The sequence below is a fragment of the Pangasianodon hypophthalmus genome, chromosome 10 (genome assembly GCF_027358585.1).
Source record: "Pangasianodon hypophthalmus isolate fPanHyp1 chromosome 10, fPanHyp1.pri, whole genome shotgun sequence".
In the NCBI taxonomy this organism is placed as follows: domain Eukaryota; kingdom Metazoa; phylum Chordata; class Actinopteri; order Siluriformes; family Pangasiidae; genus Pangasianodon; species Pangasianodon hypophthalmus.
This window is the reverse complement of record NC_069719.1, coordinates 10,866,748-10,886,915: the sequence shown is the minus strand read 5'-3', so window position 1 is coordinate 10,886,915 and position 20,168 is coordinate 10,866,748. Positions and strand designations below refer to the sequence as shown.

Below are 20,168 nucleotides of genomic sequence, written 5' to 3'. Positions count from 1 at the left end.
TACTTCAGTCTGTAGGCCCACACCCTTACTTGGACATTCTCTTTTTCTCTAACGCCCTTTTATTCTGTTGCAATGTCAGCAGGAAGAGTGCACCACACAACACTACTCTCACTCAATCCCACCCTTCTTTTTTCATCTCTTTCTGTTTCTCCCTCTTTCTCTCTCTCACTGCCTTTCCACACTGTAGGCTTTATTTCTCTAATGTGGGCTGTATTTACCCCATGCTTTGGCTGGGAGGAAGAGCTGATATACGGCTCTCTATAAATAATGTCAGCTGCGGAAAAAGCCAATTGATCTGTGTGCGACTTTCCCCCTCAGTAGCACTGCCAGAGTACACAGACAGGAAGCTCCGCAGTGACAAGGCCCATACATCCCAGCACTACCAGGCTGCTTGCATAGCCAATGAGGACCTTTTGTGGTATAACTGAAGGTTCATTGATTAATGTGCTTCCATGTTTAACCTAACGACAATGTGAATCAAACTATGGTTACACGCTTAAAATTTACTCTCTTGTTGGGAAAGCATTTAAAATGTTCTGCCCCTTATTTTCAATGAAGCACACAGATATCTATTATCTCTGAAAAAAAAGTGGGGCTGACATTAGTGGCACAAAACAAGGCCAACAGCACAGCCCTTACAGCTGTACAGTGAACCATGGAGAACCATGGAGAAACCATTCCATCCAATGAGCACTAAAGTGAAATGGAACCTCATAAACAGAGCCTTGACTGTATAGACTTTACATTTTATCTTTAAGCACTTTTCCCTTTTATAGGCCTTTGCTCCCTCTAATCCAGAAAAAGAGCGAGAGAGAACGAGAATGAGAGAGAAACAGAGAGAAAACGTGAGTGAGAACAACACCGGCAGAGATAAAAAGGAGGGAAAGGGAAAAAATAAGTGAAAGAAAAGGAAGAGAGAGGAAAAGAGAGAGGAGAAGTCACAAATCTTGCTGCTATTCCAGTACGTGACATCTCTGCTCGTTTGCGGCTGCTCATTAACAAACAATACTGCTGTGAAATTGGTTTAATGACAACGTAATAAAATTGCTATTCTGCTCACAGATGGCCTGAGGCGCATAGAGACTCAGCGAGGCTCACTCAGGGTGCCAACGCGCATTAAGCTGCTTATTCATGAAAACTGCAATCCTCCACTCCTAGACTCTCTCTCTCTCTCTCTCTTTGGCTCCCTCTCCTTTACACTCGATACCTGCAAATGAAATAAATTAACCTACTTATTTGTCTTTGTATTCTCCTTCTCTTTCCCTCTCTCCCTTCTGGCCTCTTGCCCTTTGCAGCACCTTTTCCCCTCAAACAGAAATTACTATGTAAAAAAAAAAAGGCTGCTCCCCCACACAAACTTCTGAAGTGCACAGCTCTTGTTATTAAGTGACCCACCAATAAAACCAAGCCATTGAGGAATAGAAAAACCAAAAGCACTGGGGGAGTACAGAGACGCCCATACTGCGCTATCTTTCTTTCCCTCTATACACTTCCCCAACTTTCTCATTTGCACACATCCTTTCTCTATTGCTGCAAATCGATTCTCCAAATATTGAGATTATCCTTTTACTATTCAGTTAAATCTAATTAAAATTAGAAGTAATGGATGTTGAGAACAGGCACTGACACTATTAGCCAGTGATTGCCAAACTGGTAGTCATAGCTGAGTGGCAGCACTTGCAGTAAGTGTATAAAGACCTTGCCAAGCTACCACCCCCCCATTTTAACAGGTGGGCCTGTCCTGTTAACGACACCCGAGCGCTCAGCACCTAGCATTGACATCGCTGCATGCACACTAATATACACCCATGTAAATGTGTTCACACTGTGTGGGGAAAATGTAGACATAGAAGCAGAGTATATTTGATACATACTGAGATGTTTCTTCATTAACAGACTGTTGTGTTGACAGAACAGGCCTGGTATTCGTGCCAAAATGTGAGATATGTATTTACTCAAGCGCTGGAGACTCACTGCACAATGAAATCGGATTATCACTGTGGCACTATGGGGGATATCCAGATCAAATGATCCTAGAGAGGAGGGAGTGTGTGTGTGTGTGTGTGTGTGTGTGTGTCGGGGGGGGTGAGGCACTTGGGATCTGACAACAGAGTCAATTCTGCTAATTAACTGCCAATTAGCGGGTCCTAAATGAGGGGGATGATGATGATGTGGCTGCTCTGCCAGCCAGCCACAGCCGCTCCCTAGCCAGGCCTCTACTCATCTCTTCTCATCCACTTCATTCTGCAGCTGTATATTTAGAAAGAGCATGGTGCACCATGGCTGCTGCTAGGACTCCCAGGTGGCATCCTAAAAAAGGCCTGACATTTCCATGTGGGTCAATGTTAAATGGATAACCAGCAACTTCAGTCAACTGTCCTGTCAATGTGGGAGAGACAGGAGACACACACACTGTATATGTATATATCCTATATATGTGTGTGCGTGCACAAGAGTGAGCCAGAAAAGCGGGTGTGCCTAAACTCAAAAACCTCTGCTTTCAAAAAATCCCATGCTCTTGATCAGGAGTTAAAAAAGACATGCAATCCTGCCAATTTGTATTTTTACGTTACATTTGGAAAATGTTAGTTATTATTTGGAATTTCATAATAGCTGGGCATGCCAAGTAAGCTGGCCATAAAAAAAATCATAAAAAAAAAATTATAAAGCAGCTCTGTTTCTGCATGTCTCACTTGAGTGTTTAAGGGAAGCAAGAGTTACGAAGCCATTAACAAAGCTGACAATGCAGGGAGCACTTGTGCTGGTCCAGACTGGCACGGGCTTGAGGGGTGAGAGAGGCCTGGGAGGGCAGTTCAACTGTAACTTGGCAATGTTGGCAATTTTAATTTGTGCATGCCAGTGCAGGATGAATTAAGGCAGGCATTTTAGGTAACATCTAAGCATTTGAGCATGTGGAGGTAAAATATGGCTCCTGTTTTGCAGCTTCAGTGGGAGGTTATGATTACCGATGATCTCACGTGACCTCATCAGCTAGGACAAGGGGGGTGTCTGTTCTCCTCCCTGATTTTAATAAGTTACCTATTGCTCTCCATTTCGCACTCTCATTTGCTTCCATATCTGTTTGTTCCTCCACAAATAAGCGAGGCAGAGAGGGAAGAGTAGGTAAAAATAGAAAGTGGCACAGTGCCCTCCTTATTGTTATTGGTGATCCACAGCCGTGGCAGCAGTGATGACTCTGGTGGCAGGGAAATGGTCCAGCGCTTGCACACTAGGCGACAACCCAACAAGGGCTGATTTCCTTCCTTTTTTTAGTATCTCTCTCTCTCTGTTTGTCTGTCATCAGACTCATCTTTCAGACTGTGGAACAGCGGTGTGCCAGGCAGGCTATGCTGGGGAAAAGGAGGGGGTAACTAATGCTTGGTCGGTGTGTTTAGGGAGTAAAGCAGAGGCATGTCGTGCTGAGCCTGATGCTGAGACATGAAAGGATGCGGTCAGGCCCCATTTAGCCCAGACTGATAGAATAACACACAGGGTTTGAGAATGACAACTGCAGCTGGAGCATCCCATTTTACTCTCTCTCTCTCTCTCTCTCTCTCTCTCTCCTTCCCTCTCTGGCTTCACTTTACCTCAGGACAGAACAACATGCTATCATGTGTAAACTCAAACAAACCACACTTTGGCTATGCTTGCCCGACTTCAAAAACCCACAAAATGTAAATAAGCATAGCTGGTTTAAAGGCTGACTAATAGCCATCTCAGTGCAGCCTTTATCTCTGAGGATGCTATGTCATTTCAGCAATCAAACCAGGTTATTGTTTGAGGAGCTATTAATGCCCCACCTTTACACACAAACATCTGCAGACACATTGTACTTTAACCTGCACTGTAGGAGTGTCTTACAGTAGGTATTATTCTTGCACTCTCTCTCATGCAGGTAACTTCAGGCATTGGGAGCAATAAGTAGTAGTAGAATGGTTAGGAAGTGTCTAAGGACTGCATGACAGATACACATACATCAGCACACAGCTGGAGTTGGCCTAAGGGCAGCCTAGGTGAGAGCAGGTACATGGGCAGGTAAGGGAGGATTGCTGGCAGAGCAGGACGCAGGATAGAGAGAGAGATGCGTCGTCTACTGACATACACACAGAGCACCCTTGTGCCATCCTCCAGGGCCAATTGTGCCTCAGGACAAAGCCGTGATTCAGCACATCCTCCCCTAAGGGACAACGGGAAACTGAAGACGTTGCCCTAACCCCAACCCCTCCCCACCTTCTTTCTTGCCCTCTCCCTGTCTCTCTCTCCTTACTGCTACCTCTTTGTGCTGCCGGCTAGATCCACGCCAGTACCCAATATCAAAGTGAGGCCATACATAATGCCTGTTTAGAGCAGGAATTCAGAGCCTTTTTGGCCTATCAACAGGAATTTCATATGGCAGAGGTCTCTCATATCCTGATCTCTACACCACCTCCAGCATGACAAGAAGACACGGGGGGAGGGGCTTGGGGGCCTTTCTGAACAAAGACATATTTAATTCAATGTCTCAACCTGACTGGTGAAAAAAAAAACAGTATCCTGTCTTTTGAAGCTTCAGAAGCATGTTGCTGTTAGCTTGCAATGTTAGCCTGGAAGATCCATTTCATACAGGTAAGAGTTCTGGTGAAGGAATAGAGTGAATGTTGGTCTTATCACTCTCTCTCACTGCAAAGTAGCCATAATGATGATGCTTACATCCACCAGACTCCTGCAGCCTCTTCACAAGCATTACCAACATGCTGTGTTTTTGAAATTTCAGGGCCTAAATGAATAGGGTACTTGCATTTTCTGTCTGTCTCTCTCTTTGCTGTCTGTCTTGTTCTAGCCACTCTCGGTTTAGCAGTCTATTTCTGCATTAATCACCATGACACAGGCAAGGCAACTCAATTTTCTGCTCCTATAGCTAAGGTGCATGGCACACTGAAACAGCAGCAAGAAGCATGAAACAGCCAAGTGGGGGCTAATCTTTAGTTACTAGCATAATTGAAATGCTATCCACACTGTAGGGTGCATTAAAGTAAGATAACAGCAGTTCCTGTGGTCAATTTAAGTAGCTTGACTTCCCCAGGAAAAAATTGGCTGCCAGATAAGGTGGACAAACTAGGCTAATTCTCCAGGCATGTCCCTCATTGTGATCCAGGAAAAATGAAGTTTAAAAAAATGAATCACAGAACCAAAAAAAATCAATTGACCCTTAGGTGGCTTGTGAGCCTGCAAGGCAGATAAACCTAAACGCTTGGTTAATGTCGGCCTGCCTGTATAGAACAGATAGTGCCCTTTGTAAATGAACCAGCTTTGATAAATACATTAAGAAAGGCTGCCAATAAAAGGCAGAGACTTCTCATTTGTAAATAGAAAACCCTGTACATGGAATTAGATTGATAAAATGGGGTTCCATATAATTAAGTTTGTGTAAAAACCCGAAATCCGTGCAAATACCTTTCCCAGAATTGTGAAAAGAAGCTGTCAGTTCGATTAATCTGAACATCACCCACAGAATGTACTGAACAAAACGAAGCTACAGATAAAACCGGGCATAGCATTTTGATAAGTAATTCCTGTATCATTTCTTTGCTTCTGTGATCATTTTATTTAATCCACCACCCCCAGTTATGTGCTAAGCCATGTACAAAGGCAGTGCTGGCCAGGCCACCAGAGCCTTAATCCACCATATAGCATGTGTAAAATGGGAAAAGGTTTGGGGGGCGGGTGGGGGGCAGGCAACGTTGTCGGCACTGCAAGTGATAGAGGAAGCAGGATCACGGTTGGGCGCACAGGCGAAGGCGTAAGATCTTCCTTTTTTGCTTAAACATATCAAAGTGAATAAATATATATCAAACAGAGAGGGGTGACTTGGTGCTAAATGCTTTACTGATAGCTTGGTTGCTTGCTACCCATGGAGTATCAGGAGGTTGAGAAGGATGAGGAAAAGGGAACGACTGTAAATAAAATGCTTTTCACAGTTTATGAGCATTAGTCTAGCCTTGGCTGGAAGGGAGAGGCATGTGAAGCCTTTCAAAAATGAAAGACCGAGCTATGCTGGTGACAGAGATAGCAACATCAAGACTTGACTTACCAGTTGTTTACTTGTAAGATGGTTAGGCCTGTGTCTTGGGCTAGCTGCTTTTTCTGTTCTTCTGATGGGTACGGGTGCTGGAAAAAAAAAAAAAAAAAAAAGATAGTTTTTTTTTTAAACTCATGGCTCAAACAGGAATGTGTACCTTATTGTTGTATGACCCAGATCATTGTTGGTGTTTATGTGTTTAACATGTGTCCATGCCAAGTGAATTGTGTAACACAGAGCCCTACTTTGGTTACATTAACAGAATGGTGTGCATGTTTAGTCATGACCTCCACCCTACTCAAATGCTCATGTGTACACACACATATACACTTATGCCTGTTAGGGGCAGTAAAACAAGTTTGTCAGTGGCAGCAATGCTGCTCCACCCCCAGTAGATAACCACAAATCCACACACCGCACACTTCCACTTTTTACAGCTACAGATTGTTTGTAACATGCTGATCATTCCACTTGGCACTTCCTCTGAACTCCGCTGAATTCCCCTGTTGAATGAAGCCCAGGCCTGAGTGAATAAGGACAGAATAAATCTTCTGTTCCTAGACTGCTACAACGGGGAAACATATGAGGCTAATTTCTCTCATCCCTGGTGTCTTTTCATCCACTGCTCCTGAAGGCTGGCCAAATCAGTAAAGCAAGACATTTCTCTGAAAGATCTCCCATTGCTGCAAGTTCTACCTGAAAATATAATTCCCCTGCCACGGATGCAATGACACAATTTGTGTCAGCTTCAATATGCCAAATACAACACAACAGAAATGACAGGGCTGGATTTTTTTTTCCTTCTCTCGCCTGTCTGTGCTGTGAAGCATGACAAAACAACCCAGATCTGTAGTGACAGATGTCTTTAAGAGCCAGATTAGGGCTCAAAGCTCACAACAGAACAAACATCATACCTTACTGTTTTATTCAACACAAGAACACAAGCACTTGCACAAGCATAGCACTCATATATACACATTCAGTGTAATGAGGTGAGTTACATTTTTGTATTTAGTAATATGAGGGTGTTCGATATGTACAATATTGTTTGCTGCCATATCTTTATCCTTTGAGAAATACTGTATAATAGTGTCTACGTACAAGCACTGTAGCTTAGGTGCTGTAGCATATTCTGATTTGATTAATATTATGAAAACATTCAAGAAATGCTTCTAATTAATACAAAAACAACACAAAGATTGATCATGAAAAGGTTACAAAATAATTTTAATCACTTTTCTACTTGTGTATACTCCAGCTTTTAATATTCTAAAATTGTTAACAAAGAAATATGATAACGCTTGCATAAAAATGCATTTTGTGATTGCTTGGTGATGACAACTCTTTGGCAAAAGGAGCTCAAATTTTTTCCTTCCTGCACAGACACATGTGTGATTGTGTGTGTGTGTGTGTTTTCCTTTCCCCTTTCATCAGTGAACAACAATGCATAACCAGAGCTGACTGTCTGGATTCTCTGTTTTAGCCTCCTCATATTAACTGGGTTGAGCCATGATAAGGCACAGAGGCAGTAATGATACTGCGCTGGGGTGAGGGAGAGAGAGAGATAGAGGGGACAACAGCAGATTGGATGTGGTCCTCAGTCATTTACATTGTATTAAGGCTTCCTGGGCCGCTTGGGCCCGGCACGGGTCATCAATCGGCCCGTGGCAGGCTTTGACGCAGCACAGCCTGGTGATAAATGCATGCTTCTCTGCCTGCAACAAAATGAATGGTTTGAACAAACAAGAAAGATGTCTCATCAAGGAGAGTGGAGATATTAAAACCCCAAGTGGAAAAAAAAGAAAGGAGGAAAAAAGCCCTGAGTAAGGAGATTTTCTGTGACCACAGAGACATGACACTGAAAAAAAATCTTATTTCATTCAGCGGGACTCCATCAGCTCTGTTCTGCACGCTGCAGTGAATGCAGGCTTGCATCTTCCATCCCTCCCCTTATGATTCCCCCTCCTCAACTGTCTCGCTCCCTCTGGCCATCGCTGCTTTATTACAGACTGTTGACCACCCACTCTTTACACTCATGCCTTCGAACTGTGTGAATGGTGATGCAAAGTGCTAAATATATTAAGGGGGGCTAAAATGCACCACATATAATGGGCTGGAGATTGTTTGTGAAAAGACAGAGGTAAAAAAAAAATACACACCTTCTTTTCTAGCCTTTGCCCTCAGTGCCCCTTAAGAACATGCTTACTTAATGGCTGAAATGCAAACTTGCTGTGAGAGATCAGAGAAATGATTGAAAATCTCCTTGCTTGCTTCAAATCCAATCAATAGAGCGAATTACAAACTCCCAGTCCAATATCCTGAGAAACTGATTGACCACAAAATGTGAAGAAGTGCAGTCTATAAATAATTAGGCAGAGAAATGAGCAGGTTTTTTTTTTATTGCAGAGGCCAGCGCTAGCCTCCGATCGAAACAACTCTGTTAATTATGCTGCGGCCTGTTAATGGCACTGGCGCTTTGCTTTCCCCCACAACACTTGGTCTCTCTCTCTCTCTCGCTCTCTCTCTCTCTATCACACACACAAACAGACACACACATGCTCATTCTCACACACTCATTCTGTAAGTGCCTCATGGGATACACCATGGATCATGCAGTCCACTGCAAGTACATGTTGGTTTTTTTTATTTCCCAAAGTGCATATAGTGTGTATGTCTGTGTGTTTGTGTGTGTGAGTGAGTGCTTGCAGTCTTGCAATCGGTTAAATTACAGCGTGCTGCGGTCGAAAGTAATGACCGCTGTAGCGTCAGCCCTCCAACATCACCCTCAACAACATCCATGTACCCGCAGTAATACAGTGCAATCCTCCCAAGACACACACAGACACACACACCACTCCTGAGAGCAGTGGGCTGACCATGCTGCTGATGGATGACTTCATCAGTAGAGGAGCAGGCTGCAGGTCAGGGGGAGAAGGAATCCTGCCGTTTTCTTCATGCTAATGAAGCTCTGCAAATCACATGAGTTTTCCCTTCTACACACAACCCCATATACTACACTACACACCCTTTATTTGCCCCCATGTCTACAAAACAATGTGTTTATTAACAGCAGGCACCTGCAATATCATAACTTGGTTATGATGCAAATATTACAGCAGCTTATTCATTAATAATAATAATAATAATAATAATAATAATAATAATAATAATAATGCCCACTCAAATTTGAAAATTAGATAAATATTGACATACCTTGCATATGCATAGGCCTATTTTGTTAATAGTTTCATTGAAAATTTTTAATATTGAAAAAAAACATAAATTACACATGAATGATAACAGGACTATGCTTGTTGCCTAATTACATCATAAAATTGCCTTTTGCTGAATTTGACTAAAAATTGCAGAATCTTGTATTTACAGTTCAGCTGTAAGTGTATCCCAATAATGTGTGAGCTGACACTTGGGTGTGACATTTTGTTTACGTAATTAACTGTAAAAGAGAGCATTGTTTGGACTAAAAGACAGCATTTTGACAATTTGTTCTGTCTCCAGTGTTTGTGTAGGTGGGTGTGTGTGTGTGGGTGTGTGGTGTAAGTTAAAGAGAGGTTAGTTTTTTGTGTTTGTTTTATTTTCTTTGGGAGTAAGCTGCTTCCTGACAACAGGGTGAAAACGGGCAAGAATGCAACAAGACTCAATGAGTCAGACTGCCAACTGAACTGCCACACCCAGCCCCTGGAAACACGCACACAAACGCGCAGGCGCACACACACACACCTACACACACACCTAAGTTTCATGAAACAGTATGAGCTATCACATACATGCCCTCCAAAACCAGAATGTGTGTCCCAGAAGTTGTTTCATGGTCCATCACTGTCTTCACACACAAATACACTTCCCTGGGATTCTGCCTTGTGAAGGACCGCAGAGCCACAGTTAGCATGGCACATGCATGGTGCAGTGCTGCTACACTTGTTTCTTTGGAAGTAAAACTGTTATCTAAGGGGTGCCTGGGCACCAGAAACCACACAGTGACAGCAGACAGCCTCTGTCTGTCTCTCTCTTTCTTTATTTCTTTTGCTCTCTTCATAGCTATGCCCCTTCAACAATCACTGTCTCCAATCCTATCCTGCAATGCTGGCTCTGTGCCAGCCCCCTATTTTGCTCTACATTGTTAATTTATGTTCACTGAAGAGGTGCAAGGTTCTCCAACAAGTTTGGCTATCAGTTCGCTTGCCAAGCAAACTGTTGCCTTGCAAAAAGAGCGAATCGCATGGCATGATGGGGAGGGGTGATGGGGAGGGGTAATGGGGAGGGGTGTGTCAGCCCCTGAGGATGTCCTAGAACAGGGCTGCTGAGGGCAAACATGCATTAGGGCTAAAAAGCAATCACTCCCACACTCTTTCCCAAGGCTATCTGAGGGCAACATACACACGCAGAGTGCTCAGTGCCAAGAAACACCCGGCGGACAGTTACCAGAATGTTTAGTCTTTAACTTTGGTTCATAGCAGGGGCTGCCCTCAAATCCAAAGTTATTAAGTGAACTGGGCTTCCTCCACTCTGATATTGATTTTCCACTAAAGAACCTGAAAATTAACAAGCTAAGAGCGTGCACAAATCAGCTGGTCACAAACTAAGCATCTCATATACTCTATAGCCTCTATGCTGCTTAATCCACGCTCAAGAGACTTTCTTTCTTTGTGTGTGTGTGTATGTGAGTGAGGAGGGCAGGGTGCAGCAGTAATAGTAGGGATGAGGGAGGACCTTATGACTTGGGGACAAAAGCCCCTCTTTGTTTCTTTCGCTGCCAACTTGCGCCATGGCCTGCAGCCATAGTGATGAGGCTGTTTAATCATCAGATCAAGTTCGTGGCTTCCCTTTCCATCATGGCCGGCCAGCCCTTTCAAGGGGAGCAACCTGATCTGCATGTCCTTGAAGGAGAGAGAGGGATAAGAAGGAGGAAGAGAGGTTGAATCTGCCTCTCATCCATTCAGCCACTGGATGCAACCCATTCAACCCAATTCAATGCTCTCTCCTAGACTCATCGTACTCACTAGGAGTTTAACCTAGTTTATTAGAGCTAGGTGTCTCACTTTGTTGAGGTAACCGGTTACTCGTGCTGCTGTTTCAGAAACCCCTGACAATGGGCTTATCAAAGGCTTTCATTGTTATCTTCATTCACATATCCTTTTGAAGTAGGGGCTTACTACTGTTTATGGGAGCAGTAATGGGATAAAGGCTGAGGGCTGTCCATTGTTGGACACTGTGGTCAAACCCAGGCCAGGGGTGTAAAAGTGAAAGGGAGAGGCCCATGGCTGGGTCAGGAGGCATGGCAAAGCCCAGCCACTTGTCACTATTGCCTGTCATAAAGTGATGTGACTATTCATGCTTGAAGCCAAATTGGGCCAGTCTAGTGTATGAACATCAACACCAATTTAATGGCCTGAGCACACATTGTAAAGCAGCAAATGGAATGGGTAGACCTTAGCAGAAGACATGGGGCCTGCTAAGGACTTGCCAATACAAATTAAGTATTCATATATATGCAGTGTTTCACATCCCTCACTTTCTGAGAACCCTAATACTTTCTCTCTCTCTTACATAACACAGAGTCTTGTAATATAATTTTGTTAAGCTATCTCCATGGACCTTTCTTCCAGTTGTCTCTACAATGTCAAAATGTTTTTGAATTCCTGATTATGTAGATATTTGGTAGCTATAAAGAGCTCAAGACATACCCTGCCCCCACTAAACACCCCCACACTTGAGCAATGTCCCCTGTTCTGTTTTACCAGACTCTGTAATGACTTTATCGGTCTGGATGGCACCAATAAGCAACAGACTCTAGATTCTTCATGGCACAGGCATTAGACCATTAGGCATCTAACTACCCCCAACTACTGCTTCAGCACAATCCCAATCTCCCCAGTTACAAGATCCCCAAGGCTCCAAGTCTTTTCTTTCATTCTTTCATATACATTGCGTGCACTACCGCAAGAAAAGGGGGTCATTGTACACTTGTGAATGCTGAAAAGAACTGGATTCTCTTATATAGCATAACTCAGTGGTTCACAAAAACAACATTAATCACCCTAATCACAGAGCCCAGAGTCCTTCAGTCAGCCATCCCCATGTCTGAGAGGGTCTCAAGAGTGTGCAGCTGATCTCAAGCTTTACTTCCCATTGTGGTGCTGCTGTGCTTTGAGATTGAAACCAGAATTGGGCAAGGGTCTGATCTAAGACTATTGTAGAAGCTTATCTATAGAAAGAAAAATGTCATGTGTTTAGTCCACAAAACTCGCTTATTGAAGTGGCACTTGCAATTCTCTCTTTTTTAAAGTACAAAGCTAATGTATAGGAGTATTTACACAGACAACAGATCTCTTTTTTCTCTGAGGAAGAGATATGTTTATGGAGATTAACCTAAAATGGCTAAACTTAGCAAATTTCCGCTGTAACACCAGCAGGACAAACAAAAACCTTTAAGGCTAGAGCATAATGTCAAAAGAACAAGAGCAAATCTGTGATGTCAAACTCGGTTTAAGGTCAAAACTCTCAGAAGAGTAAGCCCAACGTTTAGCCATTAGCTGGGAATGTGGGGCAGGCTGCAAACAGCTGCAGGGGCCACTTCCTGTAGGTTAATGATGCTAAAAGTGTAGAAGTCAAGCATGGCGTCCATTTAGCCGGCTCTGGGAGAGGACTAAACAACATCTCAGCAGAGAAGCCAAACCCCTCCACTCACTCTCACACACACACACACACACTCATCCTTGTGAAAGCACAGACACTTGAGCCAGCAGAAGCAGAAAGAATAACTACACATAGCTAAAGGCCACTCCATTAGCATTTACAGGAACACTTCTTGATGACAGACAGAGCTGAGCCAAACCTCAATCCTTCAGTGGTACCTGCGGTATGTTGCATTCAGGAATGCCACTTGGACCTTTCAAAAATGTTTGTTTTCTGTGTTAGCTTTACATGAGAAAAAAAATTTGCAATTCTTGAGCATCCAGGTGGTGTATTTGCTGCTAATTAAGTGCCTTGGAGGCTTTGACAATCTCCATGTTTCAGAGTTGAGATGGAAGAGGAGTTTAAATGGTTCTTGGAGGCACAGGGCAGCTAGAGGACTGGAGGGATTTAAGCAGTGCCATGTCAGCCTCCTTCAAGAGCATTCCAGTAGCCCCTTTAGCCTGTAGCACTCTTCTGCTCAATCCTGCCCCTAGGCCTGCTGACCCCTGACCTGGTCGGTCGGCTTGGCTATAGGCTCCTCGTTTGTTACTGGTTTTATCCACTGACAAAGCAGGCAGGAAGCTGGCAACTGCCCAACAGCCCCATGGGAGGATGACCATCAGCTTGCTCAGCTTACCACTTATTAGAGGAAGAGAGGGGAGGGGGAAGGGACTGTTGCGGGGGCTGAATCAGAAACGTGGCTGACCTTTTTTTCTTGCCGACAGTTTTTCTAACTAATGAAACGTGAAAAAAGCCTGGAAGCCACAAACGTTCCCGTCTCCTGCTAACCCGATCAGCAACGCATGTTAGCGCCTATCAGGCAGTAATCCAGGAACCTGACAGAGAGTCTGACTCTCATCTGTGTAATGTTCCGCAAAGCACATTGAAATATAATATCTCTCTCACACACATACAAGCTTCATAAAATCCACCTTCTTTAATTCTTAATTTGCATCACAATGCCCTCTAATAAAGTTAATAAACACATTTCAGTCTTAAATTAAGTAAATTTCCCAGAAATTGCAGTCTACCACTTCCTTCCCCTCCCCAACCTATACCTCATACTGAGGCATCAAAGGGAGCTCAAGTAATCCAAACATAGCTACTACTCACAAAGCTCACGTGCTGTCTTAGAAGGGAAGATAAAGAGAGATTTAGAGATCCACGAAGAGTTTTTTGGACTGACCCAAGCCACAAACAAGAGACCCTCATCTCAAGCTTGGTGCTTTCTCCTACTCAGAAGTCTAGGCCTAAGAATGCAGAGGTCTTCTGGACTATAGCAGGTTAGGAATACAGGAGAAGACTATTAACCTCTAGGGCTAAAATGCACTCTGAGGACTCCCTGGCTCAGAAACTGTTGACAAGCATCTGTGTTCTTTTCAACAACTTATTGAGCTACCCCCACCACGAGCACTGCCCTCTCCCTCATCAGGAATGTAACACAACCTCTAACTCGTAACCCAAGGCCCTCCACTACTGCATCACTCTGATGTGAGGTGTAAGACAGCTGTTGCTGAATTTTTTAATGCACTTACATTTCACACTCCGTCACCCAGCCTTTGCTTCCACTAATGTTTCACGATGCAATCAAGCAAGGGAAAGTACAGTAGACTTTGATCAGCAGTAATCAGAGTTCATACTACTATAATGGAGTATGAAAGTGCTTCAGTAATGCTTGCACAATTGATAGTGTAGCTCTATTGTGAAGGCATGAAGGCTTGCTTTCTTTTTGGAAAAAAAAATCCACCCAAGTCATTATCCAATGCTAAAGCTTGAGCAAGACAGGAAAAACTTTTTCCCATCAGGTTTACAATAACATACTTCAAATTTACCTTCATATTTTAGACTGACTCAGTGGCCAGGACTGGGAGGCCCATTCAATCTGCTGATTGACATTAATGTCTCAGGAAGTCATTTTTGTGAGTGAACCCTGCTGCCGCCTTACACCAGAGCCACTATGGAGGGGAATTTTAAGTCTTTCTGACCAGTCTGGGGCCTGGGGTGGAGGTAGATAGTGTGGCTGTAGAACGTACAGGACAATGGGTCCAGTCACCCCTTGGGCAAACCAATGAGGGGGCCTGTGCCAAGAAAGCCAGGATGGAGTGTATTTGGCTGTTGTGGTTAAAGGCATACGGCAGACATCTTGAAGCGGCTTTGCAGATCACTATAATTCTGGGGGCTTGAGATGGTTCTCCGCAATTCCATTACTGTCAGTGGTTACCACATCTATTATGGCAATTACAAGCAGGTTTCAACACTAGGAATGCTACGAGGAAGAATTGTTAACATCTGCAATGATTGTTCCATGTGTCAGGGGTTGTCTTTGCTTAAACACACATCTTTTCCACTCACAGCACGTTTCTTCAATGTCACTCCCCACATTTATTTACTTAATTCCACTCAAACTGTGCCTTAAAGAGATCCCTCTCAGTTTGAGTCCAAATAACTTAAAATGATGCGTGAAGGCTTGCCTTCCTCTTTCTCCATAGGCTTCATTACTTTTTAATATCTGTGCAGGAAGAGGGAAAATGGCATGGAGATAATCAATGGTATAGAAGCAGTAGGCCATTAATCTCCCAATAGATTTCATTCTAATACACACACTTGCATGGGCAAACATGGGCTCTGTTGAATGCACATGTCTGCCTGGATGGGTGACTTAATGAAACAGCAAACTCTTGCCTTCTGAGAGGAGTTTCCTCAGTGAAAAATGAGTCATCCAGCATTTTCAGCGCATCACTGAGGCAAAGAAAGAGATGGAAACAACACATTGAATTCAGGGGAGATTCAAATATGCCCCATGCGAGCGAGCAGCACAATGTGAGCAGTAGGCCGGAAACAGTGGGAGAAACGGAGCAAGTCCCCATGGAGATTTTATCAAGGATCCCTAATGTGAACAAGAGTTCAGCTGATGTGGGAGTAGGACACAAAGACAGGGCAGGGAAGGAAAGGTGACCTGCAGTAATGAAGCAAGGCTGAAGGACAGATAGATAGCCAGGGAAAGAGAGAGATATGGATATGGGGGAGGGCAGAGAAAGAGGGGAAAGGGAAAATGGGGGAGAGATAGCGCAAGAGAGGGAAAGAGGATATGAGAGACAGGATATGAAAAAGATAGAGAGACAGACAGAGAAAGAGTGGCAGAGAAAAGAAAAGCACACCACCTGGGTTTGTTGTGGAGTAGGTGAGGTGTGCTTTTACACAGAGATTTGTACATAGTGACCTTCACTCAGGGTGTGCTGTAACTGGAGCTAACTGCTGGATCTCTGAGACCTCATCTCAATGTGTTAAACAGGCACCTGAAGACAGGATTAGCCACTGTGACCCATCCACAAAGGTAACAGAGATGTACCTGGGTGGAATTAAACCTCATAGCAAATTAAATAAACAATGAAACATCCACAGGCGTAAGGTTCAGGCACACTGAAGGTGAAACTAAAAAGAATGTCTTGGAGATGGGAGAAAAACAGCAGTGGGAGACACGTTTGGAGAGATCTAGAGATACTGGTGGGCGGCCTGGCAACCACCAGCAAAAGGACAACAAGCAGATGATTGTAGGAATAAGCAGGGTGAAGTTTGATATGTTTTTCATGTAGGGAGGGTAGCTTGGGGGGCGTCAGACACAATGCAGCATGCCTAAGAGGATTGCAGGCAGGGATAGAACACGCTGTAGCCCTGAGGTGGCAGAGATTTTGTGCCTGTGTGGAAATCACTGCTGTCACTATGTGTATGATTCACCCCTGCCAGTGCACTCTGCTGTGACGAATAAGCTGCACTTCATTTGCTGGTGATTATGCGGGTTGCTGGCCCTCTAAACCCCTTTGAACTTGTAATTGCTGCTGGTTTTAAATAATGAACATTAAGGGGGATTCGTAAAAGTGTGGATAATTATAGGTTTCCCCCCTTTTCTTGTGCTTCTTGGAAGAAGAAGAGGAAGAGGAGGAGAAGCAGGGAGGTGGTTCTGGCTGCAGAAGCGTGCCACATCGCGCCAGGCCTTTTTATCTAAATCAGTGTAGCAGCTCGGTTTGTGAGCTTTAGAGCAAGCTTTTGTGTGTGAACCTTGGAAGCCCTGGGGATAGAGGGACTAGCACACAATGATCAATATTCACACATGATTCACATCTGGAGCCAAAGCCTGCTCTATTTAGATTTGCATTTATTCTTTTTTGGTGCCATGTTTCTTGTACCCTACATGTGATTCCTTTGGTAATGGGCAGTCTGTGCTATGTGCTTCTCTGTGTAGCCATCATACTTCCACAAGGGAAGGTCTTGTATGCACGTGCTAATATCAGTACTTGAGAAGACCAGAGCCGAAACATCATATGGTTTCTCAGGCATTCAGGCAGGGCAATGCCATGTCATGCAGGGGGCGTGGGCGCATCTTGGGCGGCAGCTTCGAAAACTGTAGGTTGGGAAACATTAGAGACGCAAATGCCTCGAGGTGTGAAAAGTTTTTTTGCCTTGGCTAATTAAGCATCCACATCAACATGCAAGTTCACTTTTCCATTAACTTAAAATGAAAGAAATGCTAAATAGAATGTTTTTTAGCAAACACAACAGAGTATCATATGAAGTATCAAAATGATCAAAAATGTAATTTCAAAGCTGCGCAAAGAAATCTACTGGTATAAATACTGACTACATGTACTGAGGAGAGAGGCTACATATTTTTCCATTTGGTGCAAATTATATCATCAAAATGTATTTGGTTATTTGGAAGATTTTAAATAGGGCAGTCATTACAGCCTATACGAAATAGGGTATTCTTGTAATATCCACTGAAAGCTGAAAAATGCCAATAGATTATACGAAATACTGTTATATTACATTAATGTTGAAACTTTGCTTCCGTAGTTTTTAAAGTCAATTGTAGATTTTTCTTACCATGGCTGTCATGAGTGCTACTGGTGCAGTGTCTAACATGACAATAGCTGCCCAGCATGACTCAAAAACTCTATTTATTTAACAACTCTACTAGCTAAGCAGTCTGTCTGACTAACACTACCAAAATGGTGCCTAACACTGTGATTTCACATTCTCAACCCTAATCAGCAAAAGCCAAAACAACAGCAGCAAAGAAAGAGGGTTGAAAACTCACAACACAAAATGGCAGTAGTAGGTTTTTGGGGGTCCCATGGCAAACCAAACAGACAAACTAAGACTGTTTTTGATTACAATCCCACTCCCCTTTCTCAACTCCCCCCTTCCCTTCTTTTTTGCCTTCTTTTTGCTACTTCCATGTTTGTGCTTTTTCCCCATGCATTTCCCTTCTCCTGGTGTGAGCTGAATATCAAAGGGGCTGTATAGAGGCCTGCAGCACATAAAGCCATCTCCCAGGACCCTCCTCAGATCCAGAGCCACCGTGCTGATTAATGCCACAGCCTGCCCGTGACCTGCCAGGGTCCAGCCCTGCTAACACCTCTGGCACTGACTGGTGGAATGGAGAGGGACTAGGGGAAAGGAAGGAGGTTTTAAACTCCACTATGTTCCCCATTTGGCCATGAGGGGGAAATTCACATTAAAAAAAATGGCATGGTAAAGAACATACACATCTGCGCCCCTGAAGTCTTCAGTCAGTTTTAGCTTTTCCACATGAGTGTTTATCTCGTCTTGCCCCCACGGCCCATTACATCACTGTGGTGTTTGGAGAAGTAGAGGGCCAGGTCTTTCTCATAGTGTGCACACCAGTGTTATTGCTGTGGATGGTTGACTGAGGGTTGGACTTTTGGGGCCTCCTGCTGCTGAAGCGTGGGCTGTAGGAGGAGTCTCTAATGGGGTCTGGAGTTTATAAATCTGACTGCAATGCTCTGCATGCTCTCTGCTCCGTTTGGCTTCTCTTCAGGTCAGGGGAGGTGCAGTCACCTCTGAATGCCAAATCGCCCATCTATGCGGCCCCTGTGGCACGCTTCACTAACCAAGCATGGTCAAAAAAACTAGCGCTGCCACATTCTAACATCTGAGAGTGAAGCATTGAGAGAACCATCGTTTAAACAGATTGGTTTATTCTCTGCTTAGCTACTGGGTTGGAATCTGAGCAACCTCAATCATCTGCACACACTGTGAACAGCTTCTATCCTCTAGTGAAACCTCTCATTTTTGCTCATTCATTAAATAACGACCAGTAACAACAGCAGTGGAGAAATTACAGAGAGCAAAGTAACCACCAGCTGCAAATTACACATGCAATTACACTGAGGGATAACCTGCTCTCTTACAGCAAGAAAAAAAATGTCTAAGTATAAAAAAGAAAAAAAATCTAATAATTCCACAAATTCCAATGAGTCTCAGACATGAGGAACTAGTCATTTTGTTTCACTCTCTTCTCTTAATCACACTTAAGGATGTTTTAGCATGTTAGAGTCCCACAGATGATTCAACCCTTTAAAGAGACTATGACAGCAGGATTAGAAAGCAAAGTCAACAGATTTGATCTTTCAGTGAGAAACAATTCAAGATTCCTCTGCTCTAACGCTGTTTTAACACTTGGAGCTGCTGGAGGCTTATGATAGGTGCACTGTAAACAAGGCTTTGTCAGTCACTGAGACGCACAGAGCCAGGAATTAACATTAAGGCCGTTGACATGAAATGCATAGACTGGTGTGGCTTTTCTTATAGAGTCCACAGAAAGCCTAGAAACATGATATGAATGTTTTAAAACTTTCAGTTTTCTTTTCACTTGTAATGAAATTAAACTCCTCTCTTGTTTAAGGCTAAACAAGAAAGAGAGCACATGTCTAGAAAACAAATGTTTTCCATAATTCATACTGCATGTGCGAAGCCCGTGTTTTGATTGTCATGGCTCTTCCATACATAAAAGAGAGTGTGTTTAACAGTGAGCCTAGTCATGGCCCCGCAGGTTTACAGCTCTATGTGAGAACGAGGGAATCAGAAAACAGATGGCAGACAGGGATGACTTGCATCATCGTTATGGGTCTATTGAGCAGTCCACACTAGAACACACTTTCTGACAAAAGCACAGGCCAGACCTGCCCCTTTGGTAATTACTCCTATTCAGCAACTTCAAAAACACAGCTACTCTGCAACCCCTGCTGACAATTAGTTTTGCTGCACAAAAGCCTCTCATAAGCAACTCATAAACACATACATATACATAATTAGGTTTCCTGGTAGAACGCCACAAACATAAACAGCCACATGGATGCGCACTCACACACGGCTTTGGCACTGAACCAAACTGTTGCCTGGGTTGCCATGGGTGACTGAAGAGCTGACTTCTGGGTTTGGAAGCAAACGAGCACATGACAGATTAGTGTGTGGGCCTCCTTGAGCCCTGCACCCCTCTGACCCCATGGCACCCCAATGGCCACCTCACCCCACCTCTAGCCGAACACAAAACAAGCACTAACCGGGCACTAAATGAAATCGCGTCTTATGAATGGCCAAAGTATTATCCCTCACA

At 43.8% G+C, this 20,168-nt stretch overlaps 1 protein-coding gene across 15 annotated transcripts in view; it reads right to left on the bottom strand.

The window, feature by feature from the left end:
• meis2a (Meis homeobox 2a) overlaps positions 1 to 20,168 on the bottom strand; it is a 70,131-nt gene that overhangs the window by 15,310 nt on the left and 34,653 nt on the right. For all 15 annotated transcript variants that reach the window (XM_034307737.2, XM_053237787.1, XM_034307736.2 and 12 more), the window contains one exon: positions 6,071 to 6,147. In XM_034307737.2, coding sequence (XP_034163628.1) covers positions 6,071 to 6,147 — 77 coding nt within the window. The remainder of the gene's footprint in view (positions 1 to 6,070; positions 6,148 to 20,168) is intronic.